The 22,352-nt window shown below is 32.4% G+C and overlaps 1 protein-coding gene across 1 annotated transcript in view; it reads left to right on the top strand.

Annotated features, from left to right (window-relative positions):
• The window catches only part of LOC106639265 (proton-coupled zinc antiporter SLC30A2), a 700,309-nt gene that overhangs the window by 532,554 nt on the left and 145,403 nt on the right, over positions 1-22,352 (top strand). The window contains exon 7 of the mRNA XM_089592401.1: positions 19,497-19,737. Coding sequence (XP_089448527.1) covers positions 19,497-19,737 — 241 coding nt within the window. The remainder of the gene's footprint in view (positions 1-19,496; positions 19,738-22,352) is intronic.

Raw genomic sequence — 22,352 nt, 5'->3', positions numbered from 1 at the left:
TTTTTTTTCATTGCGTGGTATAAATACTTTGAGTTCAAAACTTAAAATTTTATCTATATAACTTTATAAGTCTAACCGTTTTCGTATACAAATATATTTTCTTAAATTTGATGATTTACAGACTGACGAATTCAGAGTTAAAAGGTTAAAGAATCTTTGATTTGTAATTTTAGTATCAAGTGTTGTATCAAAATGCTTAGAGTATAACAACACCAGCACCAGCTTAAAAAGAAAGAATAAAGAGGTCTGAATAAAGTAGCTCAGGTCCAATTAAAATTATAGATGATTTTATAAAGGAAATATCAAGTTCGTCTGAATATTCTTCAAGTGATGATTTTTTGATACTTTTTAACTACTTTGGTTTGAATGATTTATCTAATATTTGGCTTCTAGACTAAAAAAATAGATTTGTTCTTATCTGGAACAAAGAAAACAGTATAGAGAAAAAGATGTTATATTTTTGTTTGAAAAAAGATTGTCTTGTATGTTGCAATAATATTGGAGCACTACTAACTTTATATAAGCGATGTATATGTGTAAGTCAGAGAACAGGCGTTTGTTTAAAGATGTTTTCAAAGAAATTTTATACGCAATAGCATATAAAAGTTGTTATGAGTCTGCAGTAGTCTCCATTTTTTACTGAACTGTGTTCAAAAAGTTTTAAGAAACTTTTTAATTTCTTCTAGGAAAAATTGAGTATAAATCATAGAAGTAGCTCATTTGTCGCAATTTTTAAATAATAAAAATGGCTATCGGTTTTCAATAATAAATGATTACACACTCTTGGCCTTTTTTCTTTAAGATATTCAAGCACCGACTGAATATTTTACAACAAACGGTTGACCAACATGAGATAGTTAAACAGGGCTGCCAAAAACATCATTTATTGAAGTTTTGTACACCACAAAAATATTTTGTTACCACCTCTGCACACTAAGCTTTAAATAATAAAGTAGTTTTTAAAAAGCATTGGATAAAAATCATAAATATTAACAGTATCTTAAATAAAAATTTCCTCGTTTGAGTAATGCAAAAATTAAAAAAAGTATTGAAACAGAAACCGTTATAAGAAGACTTATGAAAGATGATAATTTCATAAAGAGTATAAGTGACGTGCAAAAAAATGTCTAGTTAAGTTTTAAAGCTGTTATTCAAAAATTCTTAGGAACTTCGTAATACCTTAAAATAGAAAGCTGTTTAGTGACTCTATTATCTTACTTAAAAAATGTAGGTTATTTCATGAGATAGGAATTTAATTATCTTTTTTCACACTTGGATAGATTGTCGAAAAATAATGAAGCTAAAAAGTAGCAAAAGGGAGAAAGGCCTAATCAGAACATAAAACAGTTGGACTAACATTAGTATAGTGAATAAGACGAAAAAATAATGGCAAACTATTTTTGGTCTTTATAAATGCATGCCGCTTTCATCAAACACTATCCTTAATAACGTTTTAGGTCGCTTTCAACAAAGAAAAAGCATGTATACTAAAAAAAAAGGAATCAACTTAAGAACTCATAAATAATATAATATCTTACAAAAAAAAAACGAAAGCAATTACGTATAAAAAAAAACAGAAAAATATTTCAATAAACAAGAAGAAGTTTTGAAAACAAGGAATTCTTATGGTTCCCTCCACGTTTCATAACTCAGGGTTCAAGTGATAGTAGTAAAACATATAACAACAATTATTAAGAAAAAATAATGCAACCAAATTTATAACATAATAAAATTTCAGTTGATTTAGGACTCATGCAACTAAATCCTAAGGTAAGTTAGTTTAGAACATGTAAGAAGTATTGTAAAGATACATCTAATCAAGAAAAAAAGCCCTAAAATCTAAATAAATACGCATAAACATGTATTTTCTTCCTACTTCGGTCGAAACTTCGACTTCCCTCCCTGTGTCCATGCGTCAAAAGTCTTTGTTCCTTTTTTAGACATCTCTTTCCTCCCTGTCAGCGTGCCATCTGTAAAGAAAGAAAGGTAGCACTGGTAGCAGTAGCACTACTCCAATCAATGATGGGCAATCGTGTCACCTTGTGTTATGAAAAAGAGACAAAAGAAATATCGTTTTGGATACCTTGCCTACCGCGATCCAAAGCTTCTCTCCTAATTATTGACAGTAATTAAAAGAATTAAATAAAAGCCAATTAAAGTTGTTGTCTTTCTCATTGTTTGTTAAGTGCTGAGCGTTAAGGCCTCGTGGTAAGTTTTTTTCTTTTCACGCGAAAGTGATAACCTTTTTCTACCTAAAATCTAACCTGAAAAAAATCTCGCAGTTTTTAAATCTAAAAAAGTTTATCAACAATGAATCTCGACAATTCTTCAAATAATGAAAGTACAGACGAAGAGGAAGTTGTTTGAAACTTCGAGCAAGAAGCTGAAGCTGTGATTCGTCGAGAAATTCTCCCTGCCAAATCAGCTAGTCGTTACACCTTAGTTCATGATACATTTTCACAATGGCAAAGGAAAAATAAAGCTGATTTATTTGGAAAGAACATCTTGATATGTTACTTTAAGGATTCACAGGGAAAAGAAAATCCAAACGCTGCATGGTCTGTTTGGTCAATATTGAAAAAGATGCTGAACTTACAGCATAATATTGACATCAACAAAGACATAAATTTGAAGGAAATTTTGAGGAACAATAGCTAAGGGCATAGGGTCAAAAGATCTTCAGCTTTTAGCTGGAATCAGATTATAAACTTTATGGAAAAAGTAGATGATTATTTGTATTTGGGTGCAAAGGTATTTATAATTTTATGATTAAATACGTATACATTCCATTGTGGTTTTTTAAATTTCAACTGTGTCCTATACTCTCATAATTTTTCCAGATTTTGCTGGTATTTGAATTCTGTGGAGCTTTAAGGTATATCGAATTTGTGAATATGAAATTCACCGATCTTGAAAGATACTGGTAGTAAATTTATTGTGTCAGTTAATGATACGAAGACTTACGTCGATAGATCGTTTGTGATTGGACCATTATTCGATTAAAAAGTAAAAAAGGACATTGAACTAAGACCTTCAGATAAATTTACTGATAAACTTTTTATTGAATATTTAAATGGAAAGTGCAACCGTAGAGTTATGAAGAAAAACAAAATTGGTTCAACGCCTACAGCAATTGCTTCTTATCTTGTCTTAGACCATGCATCTCAGTATACTGGTCACTGCTTTTGCAGGACTGCAACTACTCTGCTTCCTAATTTTAGTGCCAATATAAGTTGACTAAGAAAATTAGATGGTTGGTGGTCAGACACAGTAGCTGCAGGTTGTGTCACAGACTCCATGAGGACTAAAGACTTAATATTTCAAGGTATCACCGGTGAATCATGTAAAACAAGCCATTTATTTTTGATACCTTCTTCGAACCAAAAAAATGTTTCTTCCGGTATGGATGACAACAGTGAGCTAGCTTCATTAGAACTATCATTTCAAGATTTCGAAAATACGATGGATGCAGCGGTGACAGAGAGTAAATCAACCAGCTCCATCAAAGAATTATACCACTGGTAATGGAAAACAGATACCATCCACGCCCTTTATTACTAACAGAAATAGAATATCAATCCAACATTTTACTTAAAAAACTCCAATTACAATTGCTTCTTAAAAAAAAAGACGAAAAATTAAAGATGCAAAAGAAAACTTTTTGATAAGAGGAACCAAGAACACACAGTTTTTATTTAAGGTTCTCATATCATTTTTGAACATTGTACCATTAACGGAAACATTTATAATTATTATTGTAACTGTGAGAATACTCATGTTTAAAATTTTTTTAATAATTTTAAAATATATGTAAAAGAAATGTACTATTAAAATATAAATATATTACTGTCAATTAGGTCAATTTAATTGAATGGAGAAAAATTTCCAAATGAATCAATATAAATTTATGATACGTAACATGTGAAAAAGTACAAAATAGAATAATTTTATTTATTTGATCATGTATTTTTTATTGCTCAGGGTTGTTGTACATTCACTAACCAACGACTCTCGCTTCGCTTGAGACGTAAATGTTAGCGAGTGCGAAAACCCTTCACTTTTAGTTCGATGTAAACAACTAATATGTGATCGTAAAATTGATGCATTGTGTACTATGTCTGTACAGTCGTCATCTCAGCTGTTGACCTGCTCTGGCAGCGATAGTGCTGCAACCTTACTGAACTTACTCTACAGCTGATGAAATCCTGCATGCTTTGCATGAATTCAGATAGTAGGAATGATTCGTCTACGAAGTGTTGACCAACTAGTAAAAAAAATAGTATACATTACTCGCGACGAAAGTCTATCATCCTTCTCGGTGGATTGCCCCCTGAGGCTTCGCTTCGGGGGGCAATTACTCCACCGGGAGGAAAGATCGACTTTCGTCCCTAGTAATGTAATGTACTATTATAAATAACAAGTTGTGTTTTTACATGTATAAGTCACGACTGATGTAGTGGAGGATATAATGATTATTACTATACTTTGTCGAAAGTTGGTACGTTTTGGTGCAGGGTTGCTGGAAAAATTCTTAAATCCCATTTAGAAGAAATGAAAAAAGTCTCAGAGCACGATAGTTATCGCGCCGAGGTTCGCCTCAAGCATCAATCGTAAGTATCCTGAATGAGCTATGATTAATGAATTTTTTGCGATTCACGGCATTAATTTAATCTTACCGGCATAAGTGTTCGATACACAAAAATAATTTTTTTCTAATCTCTGAATTTTACAATAACTTTGTAATCCAAAATATGAACAGAGTTAATCAAAAAGGGAAATGTGATATCTTCTATTTTCTGGCATTTTTTGATGTCACAACTACATTGCTAAGTACAAAAACTTGCATTTTGATGGTATCTCTAACTCTCACGTTCAAACATTTATATAAAATGCAGAAAAAACGAAATTGATAAGAAAAAACTTTTAATTCATTTTACGAGCACTTTTCAGCTTATAGAATATGCAGGATACACCGTAGGTGAAATTCTTGCTCACAAATAATTTATATTTTGATAAGATCTACAACTTTTACATTTAATTCAATAAGCTTGAACATAAAACCGATTAATCAGAGAGCCTTTAGGTTAGTGACAAAAAAATCAAGTATATTTAAGGTTATTTTAAAGAATAATTTAAGTTTTCTCTGATAGAAATAATAAATTTTCTAATGAATGAGGATCTACCAGACTATGTAACCTCAATAATGCATAAGAATAGTAGGTTTTACTCTTTTACGTTAGGATGGTTTGAAATCTTAAATTTATAAAATAACTCTGCAGCCAGTTTCAGATTAAACCCATATAAATACTCTAGAAATAAATAGTCTGGTATCTGGATAAACCATTCGTCAGGCTGTGTAATTATTTGAATACATGTGAATTAGAAGATTGCAAGCTGTTTTATTGTTGTTCTTAAAATATTTTACGAAGCATATTTTATTAGCAATATGTAAACACTTATGTCTTATTTTATATCATGTATACTAAATAATAATATTAAAAGTATGTTTTGTTAAAAAAACATTTATCATTACTATTAAATAAGAATTTGTTACTGAAATATTCTTAACAAAATGTATTTATAATGAAAATAATAAACCTTATGACATGTGCGCTTATTAAGTATTGAATACACTATTTTTAAACAAAATTCGAATGAGTAGCACATTAACAGCGTCAAACAAAAATAAATTGCATAACAGATTTAGCAAGCCATAAAACTTTTCTTGAACATGATGGAAAATTTCAAAAGAAGGGCATTAAAATGATCTTCTTACATATTTTTCAAACTTGTTCGCAAAAATTTATAATTTAATACAAGATAGTTACGATATGTTAAGCTTGTTTTTGTACAAGTATACTTTATTTATTTTAGAATACAGATGCCAGAATTTTACACTTAAATTATAAGACAGTTATGTGATTGTTTCATTGCTTATTATTAAAATTTTGATAAAAAGTTATTGTTAGAACGTGACCAATACATTATATTTTGTCAAAGATGATTATAAGATGTATAAAAAATGAAAAAAACGTTTTATGAAAAATACAATAAATTTTTAATAACAAGATTCTTGTCATTAGAAACCTAATGTAAGGTTGAAGCTTCATGTAAAGAAAGAGTTCTAGGGAATTGTGCATAAAGTGCGCAGAGTAGTGAAGCCCCACTTACATATGTACAGTTAGCCTTATGCATATAATACTGATTTTGTTCAATATAATGTTTAAAAAGGGGGTAACAGAACAGAGTTAAAATATTAAATTCAAACTTAATTTTAACGAGCAGATATACTCTTCTTTTCAGACTACCTAATCGTAACGTATTTGTATTTTGACTTTACGACAATGTTTAAGGAAAACAAAGTTGTGTTGATTTCTTAGTTTTTGAAGTTTATGGGTAATGCACATGATTTTTCCATTAGAATTATCAATGTCAATTAGGTTTGTTAAGTAAATTTTCTTCTAAAGTAACGTTGGATAAACACAAAATAACAAACTAAGAAATTTTCATAAATATAAACGTATAATAACACTTTAAAAAACTAACTTCATTTTTGAGTGAAAGGATATAAGCGTTCGATAAGTTTAGTATCTATATAAAAAAAATAACTATAAAAAAAATGAATCTAATACAATTGTATGTCAAAGCAATGATTTTATAAATTCCCTTAAAAAGATGTAAAATATTTCTTATATTAAGTATCCAAAAGTATTGAACAAAATAAAAGATTACAAAAGAAATGAGATCAATAAAAGCAAGTTGAACTCGTTGCTACGTTTAAGAACTCTTACTTGAAAAGGATCTAATACTGAAAAAATATCTTTATTAAGATATCTTACAGATTGAAAAATTTGACAAAACAAAATATAAAATTTATAAAGTAATGTAAAATGAAAACAAGTTTTAAAACATGACTTTAAACTTATGTTAAAATTATTACAATACTTCAATAAGGTAAAAATTTTATTTGAGAGATTAAAATGTTAATAATTTTTTAAATTATTTGATCTGTATGGATTATTGCATTTTAGACGTGTATTTATTGGATTAAAAAAAAATTATTTCAAAAAGACTTACACTGTATTAAGTGAATAATAACTGATAGTCGCCTTTCATATTTATATGCTCGCATAACTACCAAATATTAGATAATACGCTGTCTCAAAAATAAAGCAAGATGAAAAAAACAAATTTTACGGGATATCTAAAGCTAGAAGAAATCGTCACAGCACGAGATTGAAAAACTTTAAATAATCTACTCATTTATTTATTTATTCATAACCAGAGAAAACAAAACATACAGAGCAATAAAAACATATGAATTTTCTTGCAACCCTGCAAAGATATATGCAAATACCTGTTTTTAGGCTGGTTGACCTAAACTTTACGATTACAATTTAAAAAGAAAAAGAAAAAGAAATTTTTAAACTGATAACCATGAACTTAAGTGCTTGTTAGGTTAACATAGAAACAATGAAATAATATAGTGCTGTTTCAAAGAATTAATATAAATTTCTTATAATATAATTAGTAATCATATAACTATTTCAGTAAGTATTAGTATATTTATACAAGCTTACTGGTGTACATCCATTTTTTTATTTTCCCTAGATTTTTTTTTGGTGATACTTAATAGCTTAAAATCGTTTTTTAATTAATTAAAACATTTTATAGCACATATGTAACTATGCTTAAAACTCACAGATTTTGTTATTTTTGGTAATTGTATTGGTTTATTTCTAGTTATACTTTTCAAAATGGTGATTTTTTTTCAGAGTTATGAAATTTAATGGATTCACAATGAAAGAGCTGTTTTATAGATAAAGGAATGTCTGTTATGGAATGTTTTGGAATGTAGCTCATTAATGTGAGTAATATATGCATAATCCCAAGCACTTCTACCATTGCTTATTAAGCTGCAAAAGAGAGCATAATGTATTATATTTAGGATATTGTAATTCATGTATTTAAATATTAGATTAAATACAAATACTAAATACATAGTTTTTTTAATAATATTCCCAATGTGTTTGTCCCATTTAAAACTAAAATTAAAAATTGACCCTAAATACGTGCAGTATTCCACGCTCTTAATTTTTACATCCCTAGTGTAGTATTTAATGCCCGTGGCACACTGTAACAGTGGTTTTCAAACACTGTCATAAATACTGTTTTTTCTGTATTAAGTAAAAGTTTATTTAGGGTCAGCCAATCAGCTGTTTTACTGTATCGTTGGCATTAAACATAAGACAATCATTAGGCAAAGCCATTAAAGATCATTAACATATATTATAAACAAGAAAGGACTTTGTATTGTCCCATATCTCTTTGAACTTGTCCCGCCCTTACACACTGGAATCTATTGTCTAAATAGCTTTTGAATAACTCAAACGCATTACCTCTTATATCATAGCTTGTCGAACAATATAGGATAATTCACAATATCAAAATTTTGCTTTTGCCAAATTGATAAAGATTATAATGATTGGCCTACTTGTATTTAAGTTATCGTATATTTATTTAGTTCTATAATTTAAAGCATCCTTAGATTATTTTTCTTTGATAAAACCATATTGATTGTTGGCAATGATATTATTGTGAAATATAAGATTTATAAGCCTTTTTATAAATTAGTTTTCTTAACAGTTTTGCTATGTTATATATTAATGATATGGGGTGATAGTTTCACATTTTTTTTTCAGACTTATGTATAGGTATACTATCAAAAATTTTTAGTGCATCAGGCCATATTTATTTATCAATGCATGTACATAAGATGTGCGATAGTACATTACTTATGTTCTTGGATAATAAATTACGAATGTTTGTATTTATTATGTGAATTCCATTGCTTTTATCTTTACATACCCATATGATGTTTTTGACTTTAAAAGGAGTAAGATAAATCAAGCTTATGTTGCTGTTATGTGTTTTCAAACTATGTGTTATTGATTGAACTACATTTTTTCGTTAATTTACACATACTTTGAAAAAGTATTCGTTAAAACAATTAGCTTATAAATTTTATAACATACAAGATATTTCCCTCAATCATTAATAGCTTTTGTGGTATTATTTTTATTTTTATATTTTTTACTAACTCTGGAATTTAAAATCTTCTACGATTTCCTATGGGTTTTACTACTCATTTCCCTAATATTTTTATCATATGTTTTTCTGTTCTCTTTTATGGCTTTGTTAAGTACCTGAACATAGTTCTTTTGTTTAATCATGAGTTGCTTATTTTCGGTATTATCTTACACTTTTTTATATGAAGTGTCTTTATTCTTAAAAGATTTTATTTTAAAAAAAGTTCTTTAGGTTTTGCTAGGAACATTACTATTGTTTTTGCCATTTTTTTATTGCATTATTAAAAAAAATTTTTTCACCCTATACAGTATCATATCTATAAGCTTATGAACAGCTGCAATCGGCTTATGTATTGGTTTAATATCTTCTAAGTCCATGTTATTAGCTATTATTTTAGTTTACTATTGTTAAAAACGAATTTCGATTTATCTTATATAATTTTAAAATGTTTATCTTAAGAAACAAATGATAATTATCAGGCATTAGATGTCTTCAGTTTAGACCTCATAGCTCTGTTGAGTGAGCTTCTCGTTCGAGAGAATTGCGACCCCTTACCTTGGCGTGGGGGATCAAGGGGCTGGGATCCAGTAACTCGCACACACGCTTTATGCTGATAATGTATAACACTTGTCTATTGTCGCATGTGGGGGCTCCCCCCTCCTCCCTCGTCTCTTCCACGCCGAGAGCGCGGTATGTTCAGCCTATCTCTCTCTTGATTGCCATTCGTCGAACGCAAAAGTCGCACCTTTGTCGTCGAGAGCCAGAGCCAATTTTTTTTCTCGTTACCTTGCGGCCCGCAGTCCATGTGATCGAGAAGCTATCTCCCCACTGGAGGCTGTGCTATCTTGACAATTTAGTATACAATCTTCTTGGTTTATATTTTTTTTTTTGAAACCTGTGACTTTTGCTTAGGTAATGTTACAAAGCTTAATTTTGTGTTTCTATTTTGGTATTGAGTTAATATACTTAATTAAACTTTGAATGCCATCGTCTTCTATTTTGCCCTATCATTCGATAGTTGGACCGACTCGCTCATTGCAACTGAACGACGTTGTCAAGACTAATCCGTTTTTGCCAGAACAATGATTGAGCAACAAAATTTACGAGCAATTGAAAGCATCTTCTCTTTAATTTGAGGCTCTCGCTATTTTGAGTTGCAAGAAAAGGAAGCAAAACTTAACATGGTAGCAGAGCATGGTTGCTCATATTCTTTGTAGGAAAACGCCTTTTATATTGAAAGTTTGACTTCTGTTTTGAAATTTTGTCAATTTTTATGACGTCAAACATTACGGTACAATCCCTGGTCAATTTAAGAGAAAGAGAAGAAAAGCATTGTTTACATTGCAAGGTGCCCGTTCGTGTTTATCGTGCAGCGCAGCCAGGCTTCTTTCCCTTCCACGCCGGCTCTTCATTGCCCCGATCAGATCAACTCTTATCAGCCTACACTCTTTGGCATTTTGGGACGAGATAGAGCGCCGGGGGAGAAGTGTGGTACAGGGATGGTAAGTGCTGACTGTTTCTGTCCTTTTTTATTGCTGGTCGTACATACGTGGTAAGCCCTAAGGTACCTATTTATACCTAATTTTTTGGTCTTACCGTATGAATAAAACCTGGATATTAATCGTTTTCCGTTAGATTATTTAAAAAATCTTTGCTAATCATATAGCACTCTGCTATATTTACGTGGAAATTCTTAAATATCACATTATTTTTAATATTTTTTATTTTTGTAATAATTTTTTAGTACACAAATTGAAAATATGGCAAGCTTTATCATGACATCTGTATACAAGAAAAACATTTACATTCATTTTATCATTTAGAATAATTAAAATGTGTAACGATTGTAGATTGCGTATTTGGATCATTTTAATAATTTTATTATTCTCGTAATTTTTAAAGCCTATTACTCCTTCAGCTTTAATAATTCTTCCAAAACTATAATGTAGCTTGTACGCTCGTATAACAAAGTGTTATAATGTTTAAGAATCCATGACTTAGCACGCACTATCAGAAACGGTTTGATCCTAAGTCTTTCAATATAGATTTCTTATTTTTCATAACTTGCATTCAAATTTCTTATGTTTCGATTCAGAATTCTTTCTTTGTCATTTATATCCTCATTAAATGAGTTTATATAACATTTACAAGAATGTAGATTGACTATATCCATTAGCAGGTCATCAAGCATATTTATATTTTGCTGCATTGTTTAAAAAAGCGGGTTCATTCGTTGATCTCGATGAAATCTGTTAATTATTCATCGATTTAAATGGTTGAGCTTACTTACCTGCCTATGTCAACATTGCAAGTTCAATGGAATAATGACTTGTATCAAGTAGTTTTTTTATTTTATTTTGTAGTAAAACTTACTTTGTAGAATTATTTACTAGATAATTGACGTCGTAAGTAGCTACTTTATATTTTACTTTACTTTAATTACAGTTAACACACTTTAGAGTTTCCCTTTTGCATTAAGTAACCTTATAATTATCAGAACATTTTAGTCATACTATTTTATTATTTCATTTAACATCACTGTGACCAAATTTTTGATAATTATAGCATGGTTTAACTTTAACCATACGATTAATTTTACAACTTTGATATTCAAAAAGTACTCTGTAGTTGTTATCTAATACGTATTAGTGAGCTTTTAGACTTTCTTCCGTTGACACTGAAGTAGAATACTTCTCTTTGGTTTTGTATCTATAAAGTACTTTGTTAAAATGAGATAATGTTATAGTACGCGTAGTAAATGATGTTTAAAGTTCTCTACCGCTGCCTCCCGAAGACCACCAAAGTGTGGTGATGAGGGTGGATTGAAGTGCCAGACTATGCGTTTTAAAATGCATAATTCTCTATTTCTTTTATATATTCTGGAGTTTTTAACATATCATAGGTCTTTCCTAGCTACTTGTTTGTTCTGACAAAATTCGTTTCATTATCTGAATACACTTGCTCTCGAATTCCTCTGTGGCTAACAAACCTACGAAAAGCTGCTAAAAAACCTTCTGTGAATAGATCATGCACGAGGTCAATGTGAACTGCTTGGACTTCGTGCATACAAACACACCCATTAACCTTGAAAGAGCTTCTGTTTCTTAACTGTTTTTCTTTAATAAAAAAAGGTCCAAAGATATCCACGCCTATGTTATATCTCGAGTTGATACAGACGAATTATATGATAACTAAAAGCTGTCCTTTGGTCAAATTCAGATAAGACGTATTGTAAGTATCAAGCAAGCTTATATGAAAAGAGCTTATACGTTACTTATATGCGTGTATGTAATAGCTTTAAAGTGAATGTTCAATAATATGCTGACATTTGGTACAGCCAGCCTCTTTGTAAGAATGCACGTATGTATTGAAATCGTATTATATAAATGAATGAATACATCGTATTGTGTCTATGAACGCATAATTTACTTGTGGATTGATTGTCTACTTCTAATAACACTGATTTTAAAATTTATAACTAACACACTATTTCATTATATTAAAAATCAATTGTACAATCCCCAAAAGTATTAATTTTAAAATTTGTAAGCTTATTGTCTCACTTGAAGTGGTATTTGGAGTTCTATTATTGCTGATGCGAGCTCTTATCAACACTGACCCAAAAAACTCAATCGCACATTTTAGAAAAATGCGATTGGTACTGTTGTATTGTTATTTCCTAATAAATAAAATCACAATATGTAACATTATCGTGCAAGCCTACTGTTTTGCTGTCATCGCAAGCGAGAACGTCGCTTATTGGTTGACCTAATTGAACCTTAAACCAAAGGCCAGTTTTACTGGCTCTGACGCTATAAAAACTCACTATCAAAAGCAAAAATTGCTCTTTTTACGTCTGTCACCTGTCATCTAAAGTTTTAGTCTACTTTTGACTCCCACGACTCGCGAGTACCTTATACACGTAAGGCATAACGTGTTGGCTGAGACAACTTGGGTTCAGTTCAAGAGTATCAATAATATCAGACTACGCTAAGGAGTGAGGTACAACAAGAGAATCGCGCAGAAAGTGGTTCCGGTGACAGCAGAGAAAGCAGAAAACAGTTAGTGATAGATGTTAGTTTTTAATCAGTAATATAATTAATATCAAAATCTGTGAAGTGATCTGAATGGACTGTATCTAAGAGAAGACCTGTTTTAAATTGTTTTAATAAAAGAATTAAAAATTTAACACTCAATTAAATCATTCATATGATTTAACTAATTAATTTTTATTGACTAAAAAGAATAAATAAAGCTTACAAACTAAATCCCATGAAACCCACGAATAATATTAAAATACAACGGTTAAGATTATACTTACTACAAGTCCGGTTACAACACCTACATTACTTCGGGCTGAAAGTTCGTTTACGCGAGGTCATGGTTAACCAGCCATTTCAACTAGTAAAGGTTTGGGTTTGATACAGATACAATCTACACAGTTTCCAACGATTTTCCTGAGTTGGTCTCTACAGTTAATTATCCAAAACCTTTCTTTTATCGAATAAAGCGTAGATTTTATTCCTTTGTGTAAATTAATCAGATGGCATAACCTAATGTAATGATTACTGGATAACAAGAGCAGATGTATTCGGTTATAGGTGGGTTGTGCACTTTTTAAATTACCACTCACTCGCACAGTCCATCGTTATCGAGAAGTGGATACAAGTTATTAAATCGAGTAGTTATTTTAAACAAAACAGTTATTCGTTGGGACTTCGCGCCACGGGTGGTCAACAATCATTTTACGTCTACAGAGAATCGTTCATGCTGTTTCATGCGAAGTCATCTGATTTCTGTCTTGCACTGCTCTTCCACGGTAAAGGGCAGTCCTCTGTTGATTCTTTTGGGCCATCTGAAAATTAAAGTTATGATTTTGACGAGGTAATTATATGACAAGAAGCGAGAGTAGATGACAGACACAGAGTCCGTAGTCAGCAAACAAAACCACTATTTCAGTCCTGGGTCCTCTCACACATATATTTTGACGCTGAGTTACCAGTATCTTCCCAGTTGTGGCAACCAGCTAAGACCTGTAAGCCAAATGTTGTTATTGAGAACACTTATTGGAAGTTGTCCTCTGGACAGCGTGTCTGCTGGATTATCGTCTGTTCGCACGTGCCTCCACTCGACCTCGCCTCCTAGAGTTTGACATCCGCTACTCTGTTTGATTTAAAAGTTTTTAGTAAGTGAGGAGATTTTTTAATTCAATCTAGAGTGATAGTTACATCAGATCACAGCACTACATAATTAACCTGACAGTTAAACTGGGATCGCGTTTCAATGTATAGTTTTTTGAGCAGAATTGCAGCCAATAGTTCTAAACGAGAAATAGTTAAATATTCGACGGGGGCAGCACGAGATTTGCCACACTAGTCTCACTAACGCCCTGCTCTCCACGTTGATTAAACCAAAATACAGACAAGCACCATATTTATGCTAGGATGCATCGCAGAATCTATAAATTTTTATTCAAGTCTTATCAGGAATTATTGTATAACGATTGATTAAAACTTCTTCTAAAAAAAGTAATTGCTCGGCTTATATGGTCCTTGTGGTGTGAGTTTCCTTAGGTAAAGATTCGTTCCAAGTGATATTGTACCTTCAGCATTAAATTTTAGCATTTAATCATACTGGGCCTATCAATCCAAGCGGGTCAAAAATTTTAGAAATTTCCTAAACAAGCTTACGTTGAGTGCAAATGATTTCAGGATCAGTGTTTGTTTAATAGTTTATCAAGTTGAGAATTTCAGATTATTCCTAATGTTTTCTGAATAAGATCTTCCTTTATCAAGCAATCTAAGTTGAAGAATTCTTTATCAATACTGCCAAGGATGGCTTAGTGATTGGCTTCATCCCTACTCACAAGGAAAAGTCTTATCTGGCATGGAATTAGTGATTTTAGAAACAATCAAAGACTCTAACTTTCTCTCGTATTTTGTTTGACAAGATTGAAGTTTAAGTTCAATATATTTATTCGAAGTTATGTATAAACTGTCTACGGCTCCTATAGACACTGAAAAATCTATTGTTGGTTATCCTAACGACTTTGCTAAACAGACAGGCGGTTGCGTTACACCGCTTACGATACGTTCTACAGCCCATATGTCAAGACACTAATTAGGAAAGCAGTAAAAAAACAAAGTTTCTTATCTGGCTGAGAAATAGATGTTGAACAATTTGCAGATGGCAGCTGGGCAGCGATATATCCTGGGGTGAGAATAACGATGGCATTGATGATGGTGACGTTGGCAAAAATTGTGCAATTTCGCGAAAGGCCAGAAAAAATAGCTGCACCCACGCAGTAACTTTTGGGGTGCTGGTAGGAAATGTACGGCGGTAACGTATTCGTACGAAAGTCAAGTTCTGAAGATAATAACTGAGCTCTCACGCACACGCATGGGTAAACAAGGCAACGGTCTTATCCCGGGTTTCATGATCAATGTTTATTTCACGGCTGTATCGTTGATGGCTCGGCTGTTGTATGCAAAAACTAAAATAAGTAATAAAAAAAACCATTAAAAGATAAAGAGAAATGCATCTACTCACGTGCAGAAACTGAAGCTTATGCAGCACAAGGGTGTAAGCTACTAAATTCGTATTTGATCGATTTATGACAAACACTCAATAACTTACATGTAAACATCTTTAAATTTATTGAGACATTTAAAGTTGGTAAATAAATCTCACAATTGAAAGAGAAGAAGCACTTGACATGAAAAAACCTTTTTTGTTTATAAGTATAAGCGGATAAGTAAAACAAGATGATACGAATACTAACATGCACGCATAAAAGTCATAACTAAGTAGAATTTATAACAAAATAATGCTTGTTATAATACAAAATTAATTGATGTTAATAGAGTGCACTCACCTACAACTTTCAATTGATTTGGTACGAAATCCACTAAAGAGGAGTGATCACGGGATATGGCAAGCAAATTTCGTGGGTGGGATATAATGATATAAAATGAGATAGTGGGTGATATCTTGTCACAAAAATTCTAAATCACTTACTTATCCCCTACGAACTGGATTGCTCTTCTCCAGGAGGTCCACCACAGTTGTCCGGCTTCGGAAACGCCAAACACTCCTGAAAGGAAATTGAAAAGGGGCAAATGGGGCTTTAATTACAAATAAACCCAATCACCGATGTTAACTTCACTCTCTCTCTTTGCTATATATATATGTATTTGCTTGGTACCCGCCAACAGTCGATGCGCGTGGACAAGGCGGCGTTACCGTCTAGCAAAGCGGGTGCGCATATTGTTCCCTTGCATGAGTGTGTTAAGGATTTGGGGTTCCGCCTTGCCAATGCCCTCACTTGGAATAAGCACGTGGCCGCTGTGTGTTCGCGGGTACACGGTGCCCTTTATCGTTTACGATATAAGGGAGGATCGTTGTCTAGCGAGTTTAAGGCAAGGTTGGCTACGGCCCTTATTTGGCCGCATTTTGATTATTGGTGCTTGGTTTTCGCGGGACTTTCTGGGTATTTGGCCACTAAGCTCGACCGCTTGTACAACACTGTTGTTCGATTTGTATTTAACCTTAGACATAATGCTGCATTAAGGCCGTTTTATGCTAGGCTTAAGTGGTTGCACCGTGGTGTCAGGCGAAACTGTTTTTTGGATGTCAGTATGTACAAAATACTTACTACAGGGAGACCAGTTTACTTACATGATCTCTTTCCCACGGTAAATAAGGGACTGAGGCGTTCCGAAAGGCGCGTTCTCTCTTCGTTTGAGATACCTCGCACGACATTCGTGTCCTATGTGCAATCGTTTTCGCAATTGGCTATGCGGTTTTGGGACAGTATTCCGCTGCGCATTAGGTTGGCTGTATTTAAGAGCTCTTTGCACGAGTATCTATTACATAATGAGAATTTACATGGCACGAGGTTTGTTCTTGCGATTTTATAAACCGATAGGAAACTAGCCTAAGTTCGATTAATGTTTGTTTGTTACACATTTTCTTTCATACTAATTATTGCATTCGATCACTATTAGTCTTTAGCAGTTTATTTGTGATTAGAGATTATTCTGTTTTGCGTTCATGTGTATATTTATTTTGCGCCTGTATTTACCTAACAATTTGATTGTAATATTATTGTGTATGTTATTTTGTAATACACTAATTTGTAATCATAATGATTTGCCATTCGGGTGTCTCACCCTTGGCATAATTAAATACGTTTTCAATCAATCTCTCTCTTCACTATGAATATATCGGCACACTGCTATTGAGGTTAACTATCTTCGTGCAAACAATTCCCAGTCGTCTCCACTACTGAACTCTTTGGCCTGGCTATCTGTAGCTGGTACCAGGATTACACGCACACACACACACACACACACACACACACACACACACACACACACGACGACCTCAAACACCCCTACCTCTATGTAAACCCACACACGCTCGCTCTTGCTTGCTTTGATTTTCGTATCCCTACGTACTCCCACTTGCGTACACTTGCGTTGGCTTGGATCGTCCCCCAACACTCTATTCCGTATTATACCCTCAGTGTTCTTTTGACAGCACACCTACCTTATCGCTATATTCACTGTCACTTGGTGCTATCTAAAGTTCGTCCTGATCCTTGCAGTGGCTCGGCTGCACGAATGACTTAAAGCAGACCGATCAGCTGCTGCTCTCCTCTCTTCTAGTTGGCTAATTTTCCTTGTTCTCTGAAATCCCTATCACTTGTTTTTTTCTGCTCGTAATTACTTTTCTCAATGTCTGCTGATACTCTTCTCACCCCTCACCTGTCACTTTTTTTGTAATACATAAATATTTCTCTCTGCTATCTCCTCTTCAAGTTGCTCCATACAATACTAAAAACACTATGCAGTAAGTCTTCGCTCCTTAAAACCTCCAACATTTCTCAAAACCGGTAAATCGTTGGAGGTTTCAAAAACTAAGTCCTCGACGCGAGGACATGGCCCTCGGTTTGTTTCTGATCTGTCGCGAGCTTATCCATCTTCCTTCTCCCTCTTACACATACCCTTACTCAACCATACTTCACACACATTTAACTTCTCTCATTGCCTTCAGCCCTTTTTTCTTCTCTTGCCTCGTAGTCCGTGGCACCGAGAAGACACATTAAATAATGTATTAGGAATATATGTATGAAGAAAATACATAAATTGTTATAGGACTCAGTAGCCACCGATGACTTGTCTAAAAATATAGGTATTATGTAATGTGATAACTTTACCTACGTAGTCACACAAGTTAAATATACTTCATCAATAAATAAAAAAGGACCAAAAATTCTTAGTACTAGAAACTTACAAGATAAGTAAATAATAATTTGTTGTGGTGTTGGCTTAGTAGTTGGCATCCTTCGTATAACAACAACATTATTCTAAGGGTTGAGGGTTTGATTTCTGGTAAATGCGAGTCCTCTCTAAAAGCTGTGTTTAAAATAAAGGATGTATTTGTAAGCACTTGCTGTTTTTTGTCAGACTTTTTGATTAAATTTTTTGGTAGTTACGTTTAAGGATTTTTTTGTTGCTCTACAGGTCTTCAAGACTTGTTTGATGCCAAACATAAATATGCATTAAACAGAGATAACAAAATCTAATGACATGGGCAGGGAATTTTAGCTTTTTTAGTAAGAAATATTTCTGAAAACATAAGGCTTCTTTGATACGTTAAGTAACCTGAATAGGACGATTTCCAGTAAGTGCCAGTTTCACTGTTCAGAAGTTGACACTGGTGATCGGGAGTCTTTTTTTATAGGCAACACAGTCAGTGAATAACTTGTACAAAGAGTGCCACCTGAAGTGAGAAGATGTGACTGTACGGTAATATGTGAGAAGATTCTGTGTAGTTCTACGTAAAGCTGCCGTTACATAGAGCGCAATAGAGCACCGCAACAGACACGTTTGCAATAGGAAGAGCAAATCATAGCTATTGTGAACTTTTGTATTTTATACCACTGGATTTACAGTGGTTGCAGGCTGTACGAATCGGACGACGCAGGATCATGAGACACTGCCTGGCTCGCTTGTGTGTATATGTGCGGCTTTATGCACATCCCCATATACATGTATTGTTACGTGATAAATTCTTTCAATTGTTTATTCAGTAAATATTAAAATACACATTGAAACCACGCCAAAATATCAAATAATCTATTGTCAAAAATAACTTTACCACCTTTGACACATTGTAGAAGATTATTCAAAATATCATGGCACGAAAGAATGTCTACATTTCTTATTTGTCTGCTGTATAAGTATAATCTTGAACTAGATTTCTTTCACCTTTTTAAATAGCTCTTTCTTTAAAAAATTGATAAGAAATTACTGTTGTAGTTTAAAACATAAAGTATTTACGGCTTGCCCTTAATGATTCTTATTTTATGGTAAAGAAATCATTATTTTATTTATTTTCAGCCAACTTGGAATATTGCAGATCCTATTTGTACGTTTTTTTTCTCAACACTTGTTATTTTGACAACAGCAGCCATTATTAAAGATGTAATAAATATACTTATGGAGGGTACTCCCAATGGAATGGAATATACTACCATTGAAAATAGTTTTATGGAGATCGAAGGAGTGGTAAAAGTTCACAATTTAAGGATTTGGGCACTTTCGTTGGAGAAAGCTGCACTTTCAGCTCATCTTGTCATAAGTAAACTATGTCTTTTTTTCATCTATTCATCGTTGTTGCATGTGATTCACTTACTTAATCATTCGTATCTTTCACAAATCACTAAAAACGATTTATGATAAAATAAAAACTCTCTCTTCTTTGGCCTCATACTATCATAATGTTCTTTTTCTAGTCACTAATATGCTCACAAATTTTTAGTTTCTAGGAATGAACTCATTTTTTTGAAAGAATAATATATTATAATTTAAATTGAAATAAGAAAAATGAAAAAAATACTGGTAACAAAATCTTATTAATATAAAAAGTTAATAACTTTGTGAGTACTTAGCAATTTGGGTCAGTAAGCTAACCAAAAAAAAATTAAACCCAGGAGAGTAACACTCTGATGATAGTCACTGTCTCTGCATATTGTTCAATTTATCTTGTCCACCATGTAGTTCAAGTGCAGTAAGTCTGCAAAGTACAGAACATCAAATAGTTCGTAAAATTTCTAGATATTTACTTTTTATTACACGTATTACTATGGTTATAGAAAAGGTAATACTAATTTAGTCTAAGACCATCATCAGGTATTTCAGTTGTCAATAAACTTCTGAGCATTAACTAAACCAGGCACAGAAACTTAATATAAACTGTCACTTTCAGCAAATAGTCATGCTGTTTGAATCTATTGAGAGTTTAGAAAAAAAATAAATTCTAAGAAAATAAGATTATAAATAAGGTTATAAATATAAAATTGATGGAATATATTAAACGCATGCCCTCACACTGTTACCTAACGCATTAAAGAAGCACTCTACATTATATTTATTCTTCATTAAGAACTATAGGTAAAATAATTAAAGAGTAGCATTTGAGTACTTGCACTTAAATAATTACACGTGTAAATATACTCTTACTACGACCACAGAATAAGAAAGTGCGCATAAAGCAATCGTTAAAGCATTATTACTTCTTTTTAAGAATATAAACATTTTTTTTAAATTCTTATTATTCCCTATGTCGCGTGTTCCCCACGAAAATAGGATTTTAATGTTATTTTAGGTTGCGGAATAAGTTATTTCGGTTTTTCCATATAGATCGTATTAAAATCACAAAGCTGCTAATAATACTTATTGGATGAAGCCATATTATAGCGCATTAAAAAAAAAACAGTCCATAGAAAATTATGAATATAAAAGTAGTACCATTCGTTCTCTTGGAAAAACGTTTTTCTGCTTTGAAAATAGAGATTCTAGAAGGTCATTTTAGTTAGGTCATAACAAGCTACGTAAACTTGATCGAACTATTAATTTGACTCTCTACTGTCAACAACTGATGTGATTGCAGCAGATGATGAGAAAAAAACAGCCAAAATTGATCAGTCGAAAAGGCATAGTCTTTTATCACGACAACGCTAGACCACACATATTTTTAGTGACTTAGAAAAAATTGAGAAAGCTTGATACCCTGGATTTGCCTCTTCTGATTACTATTTGTTACAGTCTCTTACTTGCAGAACATAAGTGGTAAAGTTGACTTCAAAAGAGTCTTGCAAGAACTAATTAGTTTAGGTTTTTGACCAGAAACTTAAGAAGTTCTATAGTGATGAAAGTATAGTTTTGCCAGAAAAGTGGCAAAAGATTATTAATCTACTCGGTAAAAATGTTATTAATTAGTGTTTAAACTTTACATAAATAAATTTGCTTTGCAAAATATAAAAAAATTTAAAATCACTTTTTTCCCAATCTTTTCTAAATACGATAGTAGATAAACTAGGCCGATACAAGCACACGCCGAATCAAGCACACGTCCAACTCCATGCCCACGTGCGCGAGTGTGCGTGGACAGCCGTGACTCTACACGAAGCGCTAGGGATTGTGCACAGCTTCCTTCTCTCTGGTAAGCCTGTAGGAGAGAGTGTTGTTTGGTATGTATGGATGAGAGTTCCAACCACACTCTTATATCTGTGAGGTATAACAAATAAGTGTTACCTTTCTAAGGTAATACATGTACACATCTACATGTTCATCTACAAACATAGATAAATACTTACGTACGATGAGTGTATACATATTTTAAAAAAGATTTTTAATTTAAAATGTATAATGTATGATGAGAGTAGGTGGGACAAGGAGTGGATTACACTGTTCTTAAATATTTATGTGTACAGCTCTTTATTATCATCACTTTTATCTTCCCATTCTGTATATAAGTAGAACTTTTTTATGCGTTTGACATGGTGAAGAGCACACATGGTTTCGTAAGCTCTATTATATTACACCAATTACGATAATTTACGCCAAGCAAAGGGTGCTTTGAAAAGATACATTTCTACTTTAGTATTGTTCGGATGAAGTGGTAAAATAGGTAATTCTTTAAGCACGTAATCATTAACAGGCTTTTTGAAGCCTTGCATGTCTACGATGTATTCCATTTTATCTTTTTTTCTATATAAAAACCTTCGATTATTTTTTGAATCGTTCATAATTCCTACGTTTACAAAATGATGAATTATCAGTTAAGAACTTTTCTGTTAAATTTTGTTAGAAAAAAAGAAATATTTTTTTTCTGTCATCATCATCATCATCCTTGGTTGAAAGTTTTTGATATTTAACATCAATAGTGAATTTTCTAATGGTTGACTTATGAGA

Source organism: Copidosoma floridanum, unplaced genomic scaffold, assembly GCF_036245765.1.
Source record: "Copidosoma floridanum isolate Cflo_tuat_1 unplaced genomic scaffold, Cflo_Japanese_pri ptg000016l, whole genome shotgun sequence".
NCBI classification, from domain to species: domain Eukaryota; kingdom Metazoa; phylum Arthropoda; class Insecta; order Hymenoptera; family Encyrtidae; genus Copidosoma; species Copidosoma floridanum.
Note: the sequence above shows the minus strand (reverse complement) of the source record. Positions and strands in the feature narration are given on the sequence as shown.